Here is a 20,722-nt window from a genome sequence, read left to right on the forward strand (position 1 = left end):
ACAGCAGGGGGTCTGTTCTTGATGATTAATGCCACGGCTGCTCTGTTTTGGACCCTGTACACATTGTCATTTTCAGGGCATTAATTGACCATTTGCAAAGACCCGTTCCCCTTAGTTACTGTTGCTATGTCCAACAAAGTCATGGCACTCTTACACCACACATCATGTTCTCACACAGTGAAAAATACATTGCGGAGAAAAGAGGACCCTGACAATGCACTGACAGACAAGACAGAGCAGGTTACTTCTGGTTTGAAACAAAGTCTCTGCTTTTAAATTTTGTCATTTTTTTAAAAAGAAATTCAAATAATAAATACTGTTTTGTGGCTCTTCCATGTGTTGTGACAGATCACTATGGCGCCTCATTTCAAGCAGCATACGAACAGATCATCTCTTCCTCTTTACTTGTTATAGTACAAAATAAACATGAATGAACATCAGATGGTCTCTTGTTTCAATTGCGGAAAGTTTGAGTCAACCGATGTTAATCTACTCTGCTGTCTTATTTTTTTGGTCTGACAAAATGGCAGATTTGGAGTTAAGATTGGTCAGATTGCCTGTCAACCATTTTATACCACCACATATTGAAAGTAAGATTAAAGTGACGTGACATGTAGTCAAGTATGGTGTCCCTAGGGCTGGGTGATTCTCGTGTTTTTAAAAAAAAAATTATTTTTAACTAGTCAACTTAAAAATGTAGCTACAACATGATTCAAGTTACTTTTTCTTTATTAGCACTTTAGTTAAAGAAAATTATATTCCAAGTGGCAGCACACATGAAGTTGTCAACATGATGTTAAATATCTTTGCAGAAAAGATGCAAAAACTACAACTACATATTGTACAAACTTGTCTTATACATATTGTATTCAGAAATAATACAAGGAAAATTATTTTAGGAAATCTCAAAAGTCTTATGCAGTGTCTCATGCAGGAAACACTATTCTAAAAATACGGCGCTTAACTTAAAAGAAGATCACTCCATCTTCTTGCATGTTTTACATATTCCTCTGCCCGCGTCACATCTTTTTCAAAACAAAAGCATATTCTGTGTTAATGGCGCTTAGCGCTATATTTATGGTCCTTCACAGAGTGCGTCACACACGGTTGAATCGTTCTTTTCTCTTTACTGTTATCACTGGCATATTGTCAAAGTATCTAATTCTAACATTAAGTAATATTTTTATTCAAAATTGCGATTCCTCAAATTCTAAAAATTAAAATTGTGGCAAAACAATACATTCGAATTAATCAATAAAATCTGTAAAATCGCCCAGACCTAGGTGTCCCATACTCAGAATATGTTCTCTATTTTTTTTTTTTGTGCAATTGTGCGCGCGCACAAATACACACAGTGAGCAATACACACCCGGAGCAGTGCGCAACCACTCTTGCTGCGGCGCCCGGGGGGCAGTTGGCGGTTAGTTGCCATGCTCAAGGGTCTCACCTCTTGTCTTAGTATTTAGGCTGGAAGAGAGCGCTGGTCATTCACTGCCCCCACCTACAGTCCCTGCCGGTACCGAGACTCGAACCCATGACCTTTGGGTTACATGTCCTCTAACCAGACTTTACCATTATGCCAAGACTGCTCTCTAACTATTGGTGTAGTTACATACAACACAACTTTAAGTTTTCCAAATTTCAATCTCCCTTCATTAGTATCCTCTCTTGCTCATAGTAGCTTTCATTTTGCCATTAGACACTGCAGGCTGGCACAGAGCAGCGGTGCGGAAATGGTGCCTGGCGTCTTGTCTGTATTACTGACCTTCCCACCAGCTTCTAAGATTTCTTCCATGACTGTAGTTTGTATTAATGCTTTCATTAGGGCTGGGACAAACGATTATTTTTTAAACGATTATTCTAGCGATTATTTTTTCGATGCATCGATTAATCTAACGATTAATTTTTCAGACCGATTTGATTTCGATTATCTCCCCATTAATTGACTACTAACAATTTATACATGTTGATTTACATATCTGAATGAAAAAAACATCAATTCCTTAACATTGCAATATATGTTTATTGCTCTTAAAATTACAAAATAAAAGACTGACTAAGAATGCATTACTTTGCACTTGTATAGAGATAGCATTCAATAAAACCTTGAAATCACATAGCTTACTGAAACAAGATTACTGAACACATAGGGCCTAGCTTACTGAAAAAAGTTCTTCTTTCAGATGAAAATAACAACTTGATGTCTAGCATTCAATAAAAAAGTTAACCCCAAAAAACTTGTTTAGAGCAATTGAAAGAATACAGTAACCAATGTAAACTTTAGGGCTTTAAGCTAATACAGAGAGTGCTTTTACAAAAAAGCAAAAAAATTAACAGTGGGAGCCAGCAGCCTGTCATGGAGAAAAAAAAAATCTGAATGCTCCACGTGAAACTTTGGCGTTTCGCCCTTTTTCTATCGTGTTTAATGATTTTGATTTAATATGCACAAGGGAGGGAGAGAGCAAGAAGCGCTCGTGTTGTTTGAAGACTGTGAGTGCGCGCGCAGCCGGGGCTCTCTCTCGTACGCGCCCTGTCACTGTCACTCACCGATCAAATAAGGCTTTGACAGCCGCCAAAAAAAAAGATCAATGCAGAAAAACCCCTGGATTGGTTATATAACGTTGGACAGAATGTTGATCCGGCCATCGCGTATATTCAGCGCACATAAGGTAAATGTTTTGCAAACGTTTTTTAGAGAAATAAAAACAGGTCGATGAATCGATGCGCATATTTTGCGTCGACGTATTTTTTGCGTCGACATCATCGATGACCTCGACGCGTTGTCCCAGCCCTAGCTTTCATCAATGAATGATAACACACAGGAACTCGTAGGAGTGCATGTAAGCAGTTTATATATTGTGAGCTTTATATATTGTCGGCACAGGTGCTTATGGACCCTTGTAATCATTTAGCACAATTTGGACAAACTGTGGTTTTCAGTTATGACCCTTGATATTGTAAAGTTAATAAATAAGAAAAAAAAAAACATTAAAATCGATTAGTGAGGATGTAGAACCTTTGCAGCATTATATGCTGAATTAAGAAGTCCATCATTTATTAATCTAACGTAGAAATGAGTGCAGATCCATGCGAAGAAATCAACTTACGACAGAGTTCACATGTGATTAATGAAACATTCATTATGACGCCAATCTAATCGTACAAATGATTGCAAGTTGATAAATCTGATGGCAGAAAATGGTTTACGACACAGAAACGAAACTTGGCCAAAAAGAGGACGTAATCTCATGAAAGAGAAATTGATCTTACTCCAAAAACACCCGTTATACTTGTAATTGCAAACAATTAGGCTACATTAATTCATGTAATTTATATGTATATTAAAATACTAGTAAAATAAAAAGCCTATTTATTTCCCCACACTCTACAACAAATATTTTACATTTCACGTTATTCAGAAGAGAACAAGAATAAAATTATATATTCAACTATAAAATTAAACACAAAATAGGCTACCGTGGCATTCATTATAAACCGCATACAAATGACAAACATAACTAAAATTGCATTGGGCTCACACCTGTCTCATACCACAAGAATCCAAATATTTCAATTTAGTTTTGCCATATTTTAAACATTTGTTTGCATAACTGTTATTCATTATGCAGCCTAAACATGGCTTTATACTTCACTCATGTTCTAATATCAGTGTAAAATCCTTCACATTCGCAAAAATGTCTGTTTGGGAGCTGCACGCTGATTTTACAGCGGACCTAAAATAAATAGTGAAACTTATGTTTGCTTAACTGCATTTTAGTTTGATGATGAATGGCTGAAATGCCAGGCAGTGGTAGAACTAATGTTGTTTGTGTGTGCGTGAGGCGCCTGTGCGATCAGATGGATTTAATCAAATAAGGATATACAAATAGAAAAAAAATTTTTTTAGGTAACTCAAAAACTTGTGTACACGAGCTGAGATCAGACGTGAGATTATATCGTAGCCACCTTTTACATCCATATTGATAAATTCCAAGTTTTCCGTTGAAACAATCGTAAGCCCAATTTTTTGTCGTATGTTGTTTTGTAAATGAGGCCCATTGTGATTAAATTCAAATCTTCAGCTTCTGCGAAACACACATAGCATACTACCATTACAAAGTTTGGGGACGGAAGGTTTTTAAAAATGTTTTGAAAAGTCTCTTGTGCTTACTGAGGTTGTATTTGATAAAATACAGTAACAACAGTAATAATGTAAAATATTATTTCAATTTAATATTTTTTTGATAATTTTAATTAATTTTATAAAATAAATTGTCCAAAGCTTCCGTGTCATCCTTTAGAAATTATTCCACTATGCTGATTTGTTGATCTATGTAATACCTGTATTGAAAATATTAAAATTTGTGTAAATTTTGAAAAAATAATTTCTGGAAAATTGGATTAAGGGAAAGCATTTATTAGAAATTGAAAAACTTTTATAACATTGTAAATGTCAATTTAATGAATCCTTGATCAAAAGTATTGATGTTATTTCAATCTTAATGACCCCAAACTTTGCATTAGAAAAAAAAGTGTCTTGTTAAATGAATAAATGTAAATAGAAAACATTGAAGAAGCTAAAGTAGACCTTAATGGAGCGCTAGTGCATCTTGCTTGCACACTCTCCCATTGTCATTTTATCACTGCTTCTTGTTTTTTTTTATCCCTTTGTCTTGCTTTCAGTCAGAACAATGAGGGGTGGAGAAGCGTTTGCATGTGCCACCTTTATCAAGTGCTCATCATATCTTCTGTAATAATGGCATACTGATTGTATCAGCTGTAATGATATCTTGACTGCATGAAGTACCAAAATAGCAAGGTAGTGGTGCATTAAACGTGTTTTTTGTTTTTTTCATAAGGTGAGGAGGGAGATACAGCATTATTGTGCTGAAGGGCCTAATTAGGGCTGAAATTTCATTGTACATAACTCTGTTGAAGTATTATTTGCTGATAACTTTGCAAGTTTTCACTCAAGTATGACTTGTGTGGGTTGAGGTTTGGTCGTCTTTTAACAGAAGTAGCATAAGTGGGTTTTATTTTGGCAGTCTCGGACTTGCTTTGAGGCTTGGATCTGTGTGGTTTGTGTGCAAAATCATGAAACACTGTAAGACAAAATTTATATGTCTGGCTCCAGTCGTTCCCCAAGTTTGTAAACAGAAAAAAAAATGGAAGGAATATGTGATCTCAAAGAGAGGAAAAAACAATATAATCAACCAGGCGTATGATAGACGGTTGATGTTTCAAGTTGAAGCTGTTATCATGGTATGTGCTGTTATCCTGATATTGTATTGCATTACAAAACAGGTTTAAAGACAAAAATGTTTTGCACATAATGACAAGTTGTAGTTATTTTCTTTTAAATCATAGAGAGAGGAATTTCAAAAAGAACCTTGGACCTTTAAGAAACTAACAAAAAAATTTAAAATGCAAAAAGTAAACAAAAGGATTAAATGAAACTTCAGTAAAAATGTTAACTTTTGAAAATAAATCTAAAGGGAAATGGAAGCTCATGTGCATGCTTGATGTGTGAGAATGTGTTAAAATCTGGGTCCTAAGTTTCGTTTGAGTAATTCCACAAGAATTCATTCTCCGCTGCCTCTGGTAAATTTACCGTGTCACTTTAATAATTCCTTAGAATAAAAACATCCAGAGAACAGAGATGTGCACATGCAGCGGCACACTAGAGAGATCATGTCAACTCTTGCAGAAGTGGAGCCAGTTAATATTTGCATTTAGCATTTGGAATTCAGATAAGCCTAAAAATGATTTGCTTGTGTGGTTTGGCATGTTTGTTCTTAGCTGCTTTGGTCCTGAATCAGGTGCTTTGTTAGTGTATGTGTGTTCTGTCTCCTGTGATGTCTGTTCTCCTTGACAGCGCTGACTCAAAGGTGGCCACAGTATAATAATAGCAGCAGCGAAGGAAAGAAAACTGCAGGAACTGTGCCAGCGGTGCAGGCTGGTGGAGACAGAATTATGGCAATATGGCTATTTGTACTTCTTTTTTTCCCCTTACAGTGGTGCTGCCATGTTTTCAGCGGACCGCATCACAGACGCAAAAGGAGGGAAGTCTATATAGAAAATGTAAACACTGCACAGGAAGTGGGAAACACATTATATTTACATTGTTCCTCCGAGGCATCCATTTGTTTAACCCCATGTTTCTGCACAAGTAACTTCTATGACAAACCTACTAAAACTTAATTGCAGATGTTCATTGCAAAATGAGCTATGAACTGATCAAAGGCAAGCCCGTTCACTTTGCGACCATCTTAGGAACATTTTCAGTTAGTTATTTCCAGTCATGCAAGTACAGCTCAGAGTGAAATAAATGAGCCAAATACACACATTTCATTAACGTTTCAAATCATGAATGGTTGACATAAATGGTTTCATAAATGTTATGTTCATTTGGAAAAAAAAATAGGGATGTACTTTTACTGATACTAGTATCGGTATCAGGTCCAATACCAAAAACCGATACCATACAGTGTGTGAACAGTGATATGTCCAGACAAAGAAACACCAGCAACAGAGAGCAGAATGTTATTTGAGTTATTTGAGATTAAGGATGTCGATCAAGTACATGTATATAATTAATATAATATTTAAAATTCAATATTCACACCTGCATAGCTGATGTGCAAAGCTCAATGAGTGGATTGAGTGTGTTGTGGCAAAGATGTGCAAGGGGTGTGCAGTAGTGACAAAAAAAGATTTTGATATATTTTTTTTTTTTTTGCTGTTTCTGTGCTGGTATTTTGTTAGGTCTAGGACTGACGTGAAGAGCTTTGCAGGAGTACAGAAAGGAACTTTTCCAATCATTTTAAATAGATTTTTAACTTTTATTGGCATTTATAAGGCCAATTTTCTAACCTAATTAAATGTATGCATTTCTTTTTCTTTTTAATCAATTAATTCAAAAAGTAAGACACTATAGGGCTATCATTTCAATTAAATGAAATCAGTATCAACAAAATGTGTGTTTGCAATGCAGAGGTGGCACAGAATCGGCATCTGAAGTCACATTTAGATGCATTTACACAGACTGTTTAATGCAGGACATGAATACATTTAACCTGTAGTTATAATTACATGAATAATGTTGTGGTGTTTTAAAAACAAAACGTTCAATTGTGATATTTGCAATGATTTTTGGGGAAAAATTACTTTTAAATTAATACTTTTACTTAAATACTTTTTCTGTGTCGTAATTGCCTAAAACCTAAAGGTTGTGGCAAATCACGACGAGGGAGTCACTCATTAAACCGATTTGTTCAAACGTTTAGTTGATTCAGTAATGAAACACTGTTATGTGTTGCAAAACAGTTCTGCTGTGGCTTTGTTTGAAACTATTTTCATTGACGAAATTGAGAAAAAACAGCTACACTGTTGTGTCTAAAATGTAAGTCATGCTGTACTAACCGAAAAACCAAACAGCAATAAAATGAACAGTGAAAGTAACAAATGCTTGTACAGTAGATAGCTAACATGATTCATATTTCTTGATTCTGGTTTCTGATTCTGATTCTGGGTTTCTGTACCCAGTATTTAAAAAAATTACAAATGCTATGAAAATACCGGTATCAGAATCTGTGTCTGTATCGGACTCATTCTGGAAAAAGTGGTATCAGCGCATCCCTATTGCAAGATATTGTAAACTAGAGCATTCCAATTTCTCCCATTCATTTTAACACCAGCGACCAGTCTCAGCCATATACTTTCTGTGCTTTGGTCTGTGCAGCCTCCAAATTCTCTTTATATATTGTCTATAGGCGGACAGCTGTATGTCTGCTTTGACCCACCAATAGAAATAGAATAAGTGGCTATAATAACCTAGTAGAGGCAATTCTGTGGCTTTCATTTTGTGTAATCACATCAGATCCTTGTTGGTTTCAGTCAGCGCGTCTTGTTTACTTTGACTGTGCATGAGAAATTTCAAGAATAGAATGTTATGTCCCACGATTGTGATTCCTTGGTTTTTCTTAAATGCATTTATTCCCTTTGTGCTGCAAGAAAAATGTGCTGTTGTGTAATGCAGGTAATAGCAGACAGGACACACAGTTGCCTTTAAATATAGAGTTCATGATGCAGAATGCTGGTTTTTTTCCTATTTGTTTTTTTTTTAGATTGATAGAAATGAACTACATTAAATGGATATGACATTACAAAACAATGAGAAAATTTAAATAATATTTTTTGTAAATATGACAAAAATCTGCAAAAAACGTGTGTTTTAGGGGCAAGTCAGATCACCAAATATTGCATAATATATTTACTTTAAAGACATTTTGGTAATGCATGACAACACATGCCAGTTATCTTTCATTTAATATTTTGTCCTGTGTATGTTTTTTCAATTAACGTGGCAATGTGAGTATGTCCCTCTCAGTCCCATCCTGTATGTTTGGCACAGATACAAACACACCTTGTTCAGCTGTTTTGGGAATAAAGCCAGAGAGAGGACAGGTGGTGTTTTGGCCAGGTACAGGCAGCCAGGACACAAAACACATGTTCTACTGTGCTACACTGGATAATCTATCTACCACTATGTTGAAATAGTGTACCGCCCCTGCTTATTCCATCACTAACTTGCTGCATCTTTTCTTTTCCACCCCTTTTTCTCTCTCTGATCCCCTGTGTCATTTTGACAGAGAGCAGACATATTCCGCTAAACACTCTTATCACATGCTGTCTTTGCGAAGTGACACCCAGAAACACATTGTGAGGGTAATAGACTTGCCATTGTCACTGTGTGGATCCATTTTAAAGCATGGCGCTTACGTGTTCACTTTATGTACAGTAGCTTGTAAAATCTAGGACACAGACTCAGCTTTTCTTTTCCTGTCTCAGCAAGTGATGTGCACATGTGTAGCAGGTTTATGTTTATTAAGAATGTCTTTTTGAGTCAGGAAACTTACAAAACCTGGTGCATTACAGACCATATGGTTTCACACCTGGACTAAATGGACTAAAATTGCAAATCCATCTTTGATTGTCAAAAGAATTCCAGGTGTAGTTGCCTCTCAGCCAGTTAGATTTCTCTTAGCATTTTCAGTGGTCAGTCGCGGAAGTCTGATTGGTTGATAACTCTTGACAACTTTAAGTCCAGATGAGAAAATAATTAATTTGTAGCGTTAGAGCACGGAGAGATATGTGAGGGCACATGCACACACTTTGAGCGACAGGAGAGATTTGCGATGGTAATGGACTTCCAGCATCCAGTTTTGTGAGAGAGGAAAAGAAATCTGCATGCAAGCAGAGAGATTTGCGCTCGCAAATTATGTTAATGTACTTTTGCGCTACAACAATGTGCTCTTCACATTTGTCAGTAAAATAACGGCAATAGCTATGTCATTACAAGTGGTTTAATCCAAGTGTTCTGAAAAAAACACAATGGCATATTTAATTTAGCCTTATAATTTAGCATATATATATATATATATAGGATTTAAAAGGAGAAATGTGAACATTCTGTATTAGCTGGTCTGTTTTACTTTGTTGGATTGAGAGCCATTTAATTCAAAGTGCATCACTGTAACCCAGATTAATTTTTTTTTTTTTTTTGAGAAGTAGACGAGTCAAAAAAAAAATTTTAATCAACAATATGCCACATGTATTGTCTGTTGAACTGATAAGAATCAGTATTTGAACAGCCTTAGATGTCATGATCATACTGCCGATGGGTCCTAGCGTTTCATTGGGAACTGGTTCAGTATGTGTGTGGCACCACATCGATTCAGCTAAAGAAATTATTCCAGCATGCAGGTCAAAGAACTGGTACCACAGCGACCCTGCTGCACTGGGAACACTGGGGAAGATGGAAACTTGACTTCTAGGAAATCAGGAAGCAGCTGTAACAACATCCTGTTTTAGAGTGATATCCAGGGAGCAGTGGCGCATGGGTGAGCCATCAGTAGCAGCCCAGCAGAAGGACAAGAATACAGCCCAGTGTGTCAGAGCAGCAGTGGGGGGCCAATGGGCTGGATTTTTTCCATTCACCCTGTTGGAGTCAATGACCAGCAGTCAGTTGAAGATAGACGCATGATACAGGGATACAATTATTTGCTGGTTTTCTTTGTTGTGGATGATGGTTGATAGTGGAAATTGGAGAGAAAGAGAGTCTTAGTTATCTGAGCTAGTCTGGCTTGTGTCTCTTAGTGTGTGTTTTTTTCACATAAACTGCTGATAAATGTTTCTTTGTGTTCACAATGCTATTTTGGGAGCTGCAGTGAATGAGGAGATGAAATATGCTGTTCTCAGTGTCTGGAGGGAACAATGGGGTGAGGTGGGAATGAGATGAAGAGTGTAAAGTGACAGTGAAACGGAGGGAGGAGGGAGGTTCTCCAATATCCTCCATCGAATCTTGAGAGTGTGCAGCAGTAAGTCATGTTTCTGGCAGCATTCAGAGCTAATTGAATTGAATTGAGGCTCCACAGAACACTGACTGCACAAGCACTTAGCTGCCTCTCACTAAATTCTTTATAACAGTCTCAAACCAACTGGGCAAGCCTTATGTGTTCCTTTTTGTCTCTGTATGTTCCTCATTTTCAATTCTAATATGACCCGTCTTGACCTGAACTTGTTTTAGCATTTTACTTTGCAGTTTCATATTGAATCAGACAGACGCAGACTAGTGTTATGCTCAGAAAGCACGCCCTCAACTGTTCACAGACCGTCTAAGATTAGTTTGGAATTTTAAAGGGATGGTTTGGAATATAAAAAAAAACACAAAAACTGATTTCACAGGGGCCTTAAAAATGCCTTTTTTTAATTTAATTTAATTTGATTTATGATTTCACAAAGAAATGTTTAGCATTTAAAAGGACATTTTCTTTTATAATTTGTTAAATCTCATTTTGTTAAAAAAATAAATATATATATATATATATATATTGTGAAATCTGTATCATGATTTGTTTCGCATCGTGAGTTGAGTGATTCGTTACATTCCTACAACAGAGCCTTTTTGCCCACAGAAATTTGCTTAAATTTCTGTGACTGTACCTAAACACATTTCAAACAATAATCTTTTGTACTCCACAAAAGAAATAAATGCATTCAGTTTTGGAACGACATGAGGATGATGATAGAATTGCATTGTGGGTCGACTATCATTTGAACATATTTAATGCATTTTAACAAAGACCACTTAACTAGTAAGACATTCAGAAAAAATTGAAACCCAATTTACAAAGATCACAATCAAATCACTACCAAAAAAAAAAGTAAATTATTATAATAAAAAAATTGATAGCTTGCAGGTCATTAACGTCCGACTGATTCAAGTTTTTAAACAGTTCATTAAAAAGAAGAGTCATTCGCTCATGGTATATATATTTACGATATGGAAACTCAAATTCATCTTGGAACTGGAGTGAAAAGCAATGCAGGAAATGTTGGTAAGCACCCTAATGCATATTGTACATATAAATGGAAAAAGCTTTTGCCAAGCTCCAATCTGACGACCTCTTCCTGTCTAATCAGGCCATTTCTTAGACAGAATAAGCTGCAAAGTGCATCAGACTTTGATGACTGTCAAGATTCTGGCTGTAGATGAATATAGATGAAACCAGATATAATCAAGCAACTTGGATCTCATACCAGACGTCTCATTCAGAGCAATTACACACTCTCACTGTTCTGCAGGAGAGGAAAAGCCGCTTCACGACAGAGAGAGATTTATGCCCTGAACGAATGATGATGGATGTCCTTGGGAGTTGTGACTTGTGCCAAGTGCGCCTTTGAGCACTGTGTAATGGTTAATTGTTGCAAACTACCCGACACATTCATTATTGCACTTTGCATGTTAGTTCCGCTTTCATAAATCCTAAATGAGTCTTTGATGAAGCCTCGTGGTGTTGATTTTGGACTGGTGTTGGCCTAGTTCTCAAAGTCCCCTCAGGATGCTTCAATTGAGTGTGTGGGATTTGAATGATTCAGGAAACTCTCTAAAAGCTGCACATTTCTAAAGTGAGGGTGATTCCAAAGTATGAAAGCTGAGCAGGATAAAAGCTAAGGAAGGACCTGATCTGGGTCAGCCCGTTACAAACACCAGGACAATGGCCCTGGTAAAATGATGCAGAATCATCGTAAATTGAGGGACTTCCAATTTCACTATTCTGTTTTTTCCATCATGTCGTCATGTTCTGCCCGACACACAGAGTGGGTGGTGGAAGTCCACTTCTGCGATCGGTCAGCTCACAGCGAGGGGGTGGAGGGTCCAGGCAGGTCATGGGAAACTGACTGCTAAGAATCAACGCTGAGTGCAATGACTCTCGCTCTAAATACACATATAAACAAATACATAAAAGCATTTAAATAAGACACATGAGCCTCCCACAGGGCACACAGACACCCCTCATTAGCCCACCTGCTGGAATATCTTGGCTGTTTCCATTCTGAAGTTGATTTTTGTGTCCTCCTTGACTTTCAGTGACTTTAAAGTGAAAACAGGATTGTCATATTTGTGAAGTATATAGTTTACATTTATATAGTGGTTTATATTGTACAGATTGTTAATAAGTGGTAATGTTGTAAAATTCATAAACTTAATTCAATATTTAATTCAGTTCAGTTGAATAACTGGCTGTTTTAGTATCAGCGTTACTGTCTTCAATTTTTTTAATTGATGAAATAAAGGGTGTTGTTACAGTATTCACGGTTAGTGAGCTCTCTACAAAGACACATATCAAGGACCTTTCTGTATTTTCTGCAAAGATACCTTTTTATCTTGCCACTGTTTAAGATGGATATTTATTTTAGAGAATTGAACTATAATATAATATAATTTAATATTGAACTATATTAAAGTATAATAGCAAGGTCAGACTAAAGCTCTTGCAGTGTCTGCTATTACTGTTTTTTCATGCTATTGACTTCCATAATGAAAAATAATCCAGCAAGTCTATTTCAATTGAAGAGATGAGACAAGATTGACAAGGGCTTTGGCTGTAATGGTTCATTACCGGTCTGTCACTCCCACCATGTCTCCTGTGATGTTACAGACCGTCATTTGTAACGAGTAGCAGTATCACAGACAGCGGTCATAGCGCGGTGTTGATTGGTTCCATCTGCACACGGAACGCCCAATAGAGGAAGGAGATTGAAGTTTTCAAATAAGTCTGATTTCTCCAAACAATATGATTTATATGTGATTACAGCATCAGTTGTGCAGTCAATCCTTAATTTTCCAGTCGGTTTTCATATATGCTTTCTCTAAACGCAACGAAGAACAAAGCAATGCCCCAAAATGCCTACCTAGACATCATTATAAGACATCACATGTAGAGATCGACCGATATGGGTTTTTCTATAGCCGATGCCGATGTTTAGAGGTCAGTCAGTAATTTTTAGTTTTAGAGCAATAAAAGTTTAGAGCATTTATCAAGCAGAATTTTTCAAGTTTGTTGGAACATAAATGTAAACTTAAATATAAATTTAAATAAAATAAATACAATTTTATAAATAAAAATCAATTAAACTGAAAAATATAAAAAATAAAATATATAAAAAAATAAATAACAGTAGTGCTGCAAACACACTAGCAACCAGCAACATTTGTGTTTGGTATAAATGACACAGAACATCTAAAGTGCATTCTAATTTCAAACTTACATCGCAGTCTGTTCATTATTAAAATAAAGTACAGTCAACCAAACATATAAAAGGTTACACTGGTCAGTTTAAATAGACCGTAGTATACCGGTCCACTCTGCTGTTATGCCAAGGACGTTTTTGCTCATGTGAAGAGGATGATATTTTCCGTCTAGTATACATTAAAAAAAAAAAATATTACAGTTTAACATTCAGATACATTGCGAATATGGAAACATTTGGATATGTGCAGAACGAGACGTGAGCAATAACCTCCAAATACATCTAGCCAAACCCATGCTCGCTCGTCCTCGTATGCAAGCACTCATGCACTGTCTCAATCTAATGCACTGTAAATGCCGGATTTTTTAAAAAACAAATAGGCCTAGCGGAACGCAAATATTCAAAATCGGACATTTTGTAGAACAGGATCAAATAAGGTACTGGTCATAATACTTGCATAAAATGCTTGATGTGAAAAAAGCGGTTCACTGACTGCGCAGCACCGCCACAAGCGCCACAGTTACGTTTGGGATCATTTTATTTTTAATGCTATAGTGTCATTTGAAAACATTGCAATTGCATTTTCACATGCACACTCTCAATGTGTGGACAAAGCAAATCAGACAATATCGTGAATGGGGTTAGACAAATATTGATTTGTAAACATACTTATTTAATTGAATATGTATATGTTTTAATATAATGCAGCCTATTTTAAAATATCTTACACAATATTTGTGCATACAGTGTGTTTTTATGCTAATTAGATGCTTTATGATGATTGTGTGTGATATGTATTTTTATGCTAATTACTCACTACGATAGCAAAGCAGAATGATAACGTTACACTCTGCTTGAAACACTGCATGGTTTTCAACCTTTTTGACTCCAAATAGAAATTCACATGATTTTTCCAATCATTGTGACGTTCTGAATAAGGATTAAAGATAAGGATATATAATATAATTCTTATCCAATAAAAATACTTTAGAGCTAATTGATAATTGAGTTGATATTAGAACACATTTTCATTTGTCATGCATCTCTCAGCAATGATGTGCATGTTATATCAAAAGTTTGTTGTGTTTGGAGTGACAAATATCTGGTAATGTGTGATTTTCAGTCTTTTATTTACAACTTTCTGCTGAAACCATATATGTCTGCAAGTCTGCAAGTGTATGATGCCTAGTGTTTTATAATCGGTTCATGTAGTGTATTCCAGTCTTTAGAAGACACCTTTCTTTGTAGGAAGGCAGCAGCTCACTTCATTTGTGTATTTGGCAGGTGCTTTTTTTCCAAAGTGACTTAGATTTGCTTTCAATACAAACCTTTTATTTGTTCTCAGTCCCTGAGAATTGAAACCATGACTTTGGTATTGCTAACGCCAAGCTCTACAGTTATCTAGCATTTTCTGTAGCATTGATCGTCATGGGCAATTGCTTTGGTAATACAGCATAACCTGACTCTAGCTATATATATTTCCTCTGCCGTTTGTATTGATCATTGAGTCGCTCATCTAGAACTGTTCTGTAAATAAGACTGAACTGAAGGATGAGGTCACATTTACAATGATCTCTTTCTGTCTCTGTTACAGATGCCTTTGTCAACAGTCAGGAGTGGACACTCAGTCGCTCCGTACCAGAGCTCAAAGTGGTGAGTCCAGTCACTGATGTTTAAAATTTGCCATTTTCATTATAACTAATACAAGATTCCATTTGCATCATTTTATTGCTTAAATTTGTCTTGCATGCTCATGACCTCACCACTAAACAGCTTTGATCAGGTCGTACCTTCTCTAAATTGGCCTGAAAATGCTGAATTCTGCAAATCATTTCTTGTTAGCTTTGTGTGATTAAATTATTGCATGTGAAAATTGCATTGTACCAGTTTTAAAATTAAATCACTGACTTGTAATGCTAACCGCATATAGTGCATAGATAAAAAAATAAATAATTTAAAACTATATTTAGTGTTGCGAAGATATAGCCTCAAGTCCATTTTTGTGTGGATTTCTTCAACATCGGAAATTTTGACAAGCATTTGCCAGCATTGTCTCAGGATGATCTGAGCAAATTTTAGTGAAAATCAGGCAAACCATCTAGGGAAGGTGCAAAAGGTGTACCTGGAATCAGAGGAAAAAACATATTTTACTTCTAGACCTTACGGATCCTATTGTATCTGTTAGGTTTCTTCTTCTTCCAACCCTACTCCTCCTCATCCGCGCTGCAAGTCCATGACAGCCCATCAAACTGCTTGGCGGGAAGATTATGATATTTGGCACACAGATATAGGACAGTCTCCATATTAAACATAACAAATTTGGAGTCTCTATCTCAGACTCTCTAGTGCCACCACTAGGCCAAATTTACACTCATATTTCTGCTAATAACTTTGAACCGATTCCTCAGTCAAATGCATACCAAAATTTAAATTTCTATGAGTCAAAAGGGACACAGAACTGAACAATACCTTCTTTTCTTATGTCTGCCTTTTTGAGTGTCTACAATTTTGAGGTTTGTAGTAAAATGCTGTATCAACAAATGTCTTTAACAAGGATCTCCAATCATGCTCCTGGAGAGCTACCATACTGCAGAGTTCAGCTTCAACCCCAATCAAACACACGCAAAGCAGTTAATCAAGGTGTTCAGGGCTGCTTAATTATAGACAGGTGTGTTGAAACAGAGTTGGAAATTAGGCCATGTCGTTTGATTGGATTTTAAATTGTCAATGTAAAAAATAAATAAAATGAAAAAAAAAATACACAAAGTTAAAAAGACTTCGTTTTATTGTACTGATGATACTCAGTACTGGGGTGGTGTTGGCGCAGTAGATAAGACACACGCCTTTGGTGTGAGAGACCCGGGTTCGAATCCATTGTGAGACACCAATTTGTCCCTGAGCAAGACACTTAACCCCTTGTTGCTCCAAAGGCGTGCGACTTCTGACATATATAGCAATTGTAAGTCGCTTTGGATAAAAGCATCAGCTAAATGAATAAATGTAAATGTATTAGTACTTGTTTCAGGTCTAAGCTGAGACACTGTCTTTTTACCTGCCAATATATCATAAATGGGACCCCTAATAATTCTTTGTGTATGTGCAGGGCATTGTGGGTAACTTGGCCAGTGGAAAGTCTGCCCTGGTGCACAGGTATCTGACAGGGACGTATGTGCAGGAAGAGAGCCCTGAAGGTAGGTGTGTTGCTATCAAATGGGCAGGTGAAATATGAAAACCCTTTTAAAGCCTTTGTTATATCTCTCACTGTATCTATCTTGTTTAGTATTGTTAACCATTTGTATTACTCACTTCAATGCTTTTGAAAGGCTTTACAATGGTGAATGTATGTCTTCTGTTCTTAGAACCCGTTAAAGTCTTGAAGTTATGTGTAAATACAGTTAATATCATTTTCTTTTCAGTACTGCCGAGGCATACCCTAGATGCACTTCAAATATTTTCTTTCAGCTCTCTCCTTCTCTTATTCTCTCTCTCCGCACACCTGCTGTTAGTATGGTACAGTTGTGCCAGAGGACTCTGCTATACTCCCCATGTATAATTGAGAACATTCAAGGCACACTGCCAGACCACCACAATATGTTCTCGTCCCTGAGCATGGATGTGCTTTCAAAAGCTCCCCGTGTCAATATTTCATGGTGTTTATAACTGTTATCATGTAGACATGTTAAATTGGCCTTTCAAATGGCTCCCTCAATGAGCAGGGTTTATTAAGTTCAGGTGTTCATTTAAAAATCAGGGATTTTCTTTAAAGATCGCAATAAGTTTAAGCGACATTTAGTGCAATTGTTCTTAACTGCAGTAATCTGCATGCCTGGGGGTCCCGTAGAGAGCATGAGGTCACAGAAGAGGGCAGTGAGCAGGCCGATGGGCACTAATCATGTCTCGTCCTCTCCTTTGCACTTTATCGTATAAAACTCAAGCCACTGCATACCAGCGGTCAACCAGGAAATCGCCCTGGAAGAAAAAAATCCCCCAGAAATGTCAATTGCCTGTTTGCTACAGTGGATTATAGCACCGATTGCCAAAGGAAACTTAGCGCGACATCAGAGACCGTTGAAGTATGTGCCTTGCTAAGCTTAAGCAACACGGTTAAATCTTTCACGTTTGAGGCCAGCACATTGATGTTAGAAGTTCAGCTGAACTCAGATTTGCAGTGACGTTATGTCACATTTCAGCATCATAAAGCTGTGATTTTAATTTCCAAAATTACATTCCAGTAAAACTACCGCATAAATGTTTTCCTACTTTTTTTTTTTTTTGAAGATTCACTATTCTGGGTTTAAAAATAGTGTTTCCTAGCTTTGGTAGAGTAACCCCAACCTCGAAACCACTAAGTAGAGCTGGAACAGATTTTTACTGCACACTCTGCAATGAAAGTAGTTGGCCGCATGGGTTTTGCACCGCCCCTTTCTTCTATCACACATACTACATGAATAGAAACATTCTCAGAGCTCATTAAGAGATATTATCACAAGGACAACTGTGTGACTGCGTGTGTATGTTTACGCAAGAAGAAAGAAAAATCCCTGCAGACCCTGTGGTCTCAGTCCAGACCCAGCCTTTACCATTTCAAAACCAGCACCCCATATGGGTAAATAAAACGTTTTTTTGTTTTGCTTAAGCCGCCACAATCATGTTTGATGTAGAAATGCGGCTCTGCTGGGATCAGCAGTTTGGTGCAATTGTGCAGACCAGCCCCTCTGGCGTGAAAAATAACACTTTTATCAATGTGAAATATCAGATTTAGACATTGAATCTTTTCCAAGTAAAATCAAGAGAAACTAGTTGCAAACCGTAAAATCTACACAAACTAGTTTCTACTTTGTATTTCCTATTTTTGTTAAATGGGTGAGTGGCAAATAAGAATATAAAAAATATAATAATACAAGAATATTTAAAAAACATCTGACAAGTTAAAAAGGGCGTGTAGAGAAAATAAATCTCTGATAGCCGAGGCACTCCTTAATTAAAATGTCTTTAATGAAAAAATGACATGTCCTAAATGGACAACTTTAAAATGCCCACGCGTAGCGGCATGAGGCCTTCTTCAGGGCATAGTGAAGCAGATAAAAAACTGATCTTATAATGATAAAGACACACAGGTAGAAGCAAACACACAGGTGCTGACAATCAATGTTGAAGGTCTGCAGGTAATTGCTAGGACACGCCTTTCAAACGGTTCTCAGCACTAAAGCTATTAGTCACAATAATAAACAGAAACACAGGCAACAGATAACATGCATATACATTCATGCATACCTCTCACATGGTTCTCAACACAGAAGCTATTGGTCACAATACTAAACAAAGAAGCAGCAGAATGCATATACATTCATGCAATATATTACTAGGGCACGCCTCCTCACATCTGACAAGTTCTTAGAAATTTTAACTCAGGTTTAAATTTAATAAGCTAATAAATGTAATGTGGTGTAAACATTAGTTAAAAAGTAATAACAAATTTCCATTACATTTTTAATGTCACTACACCACATGAATCTGATTTGGCACACAAGAGTAGTTTTCAAATATTAATAATATTTTAACATAAGTTTCACTTTTCTCAAAAAAAAAAAAAAAAAAAAAAAGGTATATATATATATATATATATATATATATATATATATATATATATATATATATATATATATATATATATATAGTACAGACCAAAAGTTTGGACACACCTTCTCATTCAAAGAGTTTTCTTTATTTTCATGACTATGAAAATTGTAGATTCACACTGAAGGCATCAAAACTATGAATTAACACATGTGGAATTATATATGGAATTATATACATAACAAAAAAGTGTGAAACAACAGAAAATATGTCATATTGTAGGTTCTTCAAAGTAGCCACCTTTTGCTTTGATTACTGCTTTGCACACTCTTGGCATTCTCTTGATGAGCTTCAAGAGGTAGTCACCTGAAATGGTCTTCCAACAGTCTTGAAGGAGTTCCCCGAGAGATGCTTAGCACTTGTTTGCCCTTTTTCCTTCAGTCTGCTGTACAGCTCACCCCTAAACCATCTCAATTGGGTTCAGGTCCGGTGACTGTGGAGGACAGGTCATCTGGTGCAGCACCCCATCACTCTCCTTCTTGGTCAAATAGCCCTTGATGCCTTCAGTGTGAATCTACAATTTTCATAGTCATGAAAATAAAGAAAACTCTTTGAATGAGAAGGTGTGTCCAAACTTTTGGTCTGTACTGTATATATATATATATATATATATAGTATTTTGCCAAACTACTGTTTTTTTATTATATGTATTTTTAATTACCTTTTTTTAATATAGTGTTTTATTCTAAAATGTACTTGGAACAAATAAAAATAAATTGTATATATTAAAAAAATTCTCATAATTGAAGAGGTGTATTCAAGTCATTGTATGTTTAAATGGCAATTAAATGTATTTTTGAATTAATTAATATTTAATTAAAACGTGTTACTTCACTGACCTCAGTACTCAGCTGGCCTGCATTATACTAGCGTGTGTGATAGTACGTGCCCTTTCATGACCATACTGTAAATCAGCTGTATTGACCTGTCCGTGTCCTCAGGGCAGATGTTTCTGATCTGTCTGTTCAGATGTAGCATACTCAGGACCCACAGGCACAGAAGAAGGACCTGTGCCAATAGAATGAATGAAAGTCGCTTCTTTCTCTCTCTCTGTCTCTCTCTCTTTTGTCCTGCTGTTTTTAATTTCTTAACTGACTGTGCATGTTTAGCTTGGCTGCTTTTTGATTTGAGTTTTGTTTATTCTCTCTTTCCTCGGCCGCTTCTTTAACTAGCTGACGTGGATGCAGGTAACCTCATTTTCTTCTTGGGGAAGGTCTGTCATAGTACAAGAGAGTTGAGAAGGTGGACTCTCCCCTCTGTGGCTTGTGCAACAACATATTCCTCATCATGTTTCTGTTTAGATGCTCTCTTCTTCCAGTAGAATCTACTCCACATTGCTTCTCTTGACTCGTCACAAAGCTTTAAGCAGATCAAGCCACAGAACAGGAGGTTCCACTCTTACTCCTCTCTTGATGCCACTGTAGTTTTGCCATCTTCCATGTCATTCATTTTCTTAGTAAACCACCAATGACACCACTGCACTGCGGGT

At 36.5% G+C, this 20,722-nt stretch overlaps 1 protein-coding gene across 4 annotated transcripts in view; it reads left to right on the plus strand.

Moving 5' to 3' along the window:
- Positions 1-20,722, plus strand: part of LOC132152012 (arf-GAP with GTPase, ANK repeat and PH domain-containing protein 1) — a 182,629-nt gene that overhangs the window by 72,605 nt on the left and 89,302 nt on the right. For 2 of the 4 annotated variants that reach the window (XM_059560630.1, XM_059560628.1), the window contains 3 exons: positions 15,191-15,249; positions 16,700-16,787; positions 20,406-20,420. In XM_059560630.1, coding sequence (XP_059416613.1) covers positions 15,191-15,249; positions 16,700-16,787; positions 20,406-20,420 — 162 coding nt within the window. The remainder of the gene's footprint in view (positions 1-15,190; positions 15,250-16,699; positions 16,788-20,405; positions 20,421-20,722) is intronic. The other 2 variants (XM_059560631.1, XM_059560629.1) reach the window with 1 other exon arrangement.

The sequence above is a fragment of the Carassius carassius genome, chromosome 10, assembly GCF_963082965.1.
Source record: "Carassius carassius chromosome 10, fCarCar2.1, whole genome shotgun sequence".
In the NCBI taxonomy this organism is placed as follows: Eukaryota; Metazoa; Chordata; class Actinopteri; order Cypriniformes; family Cyprinidae; genus Carassius; species Carassius carassius.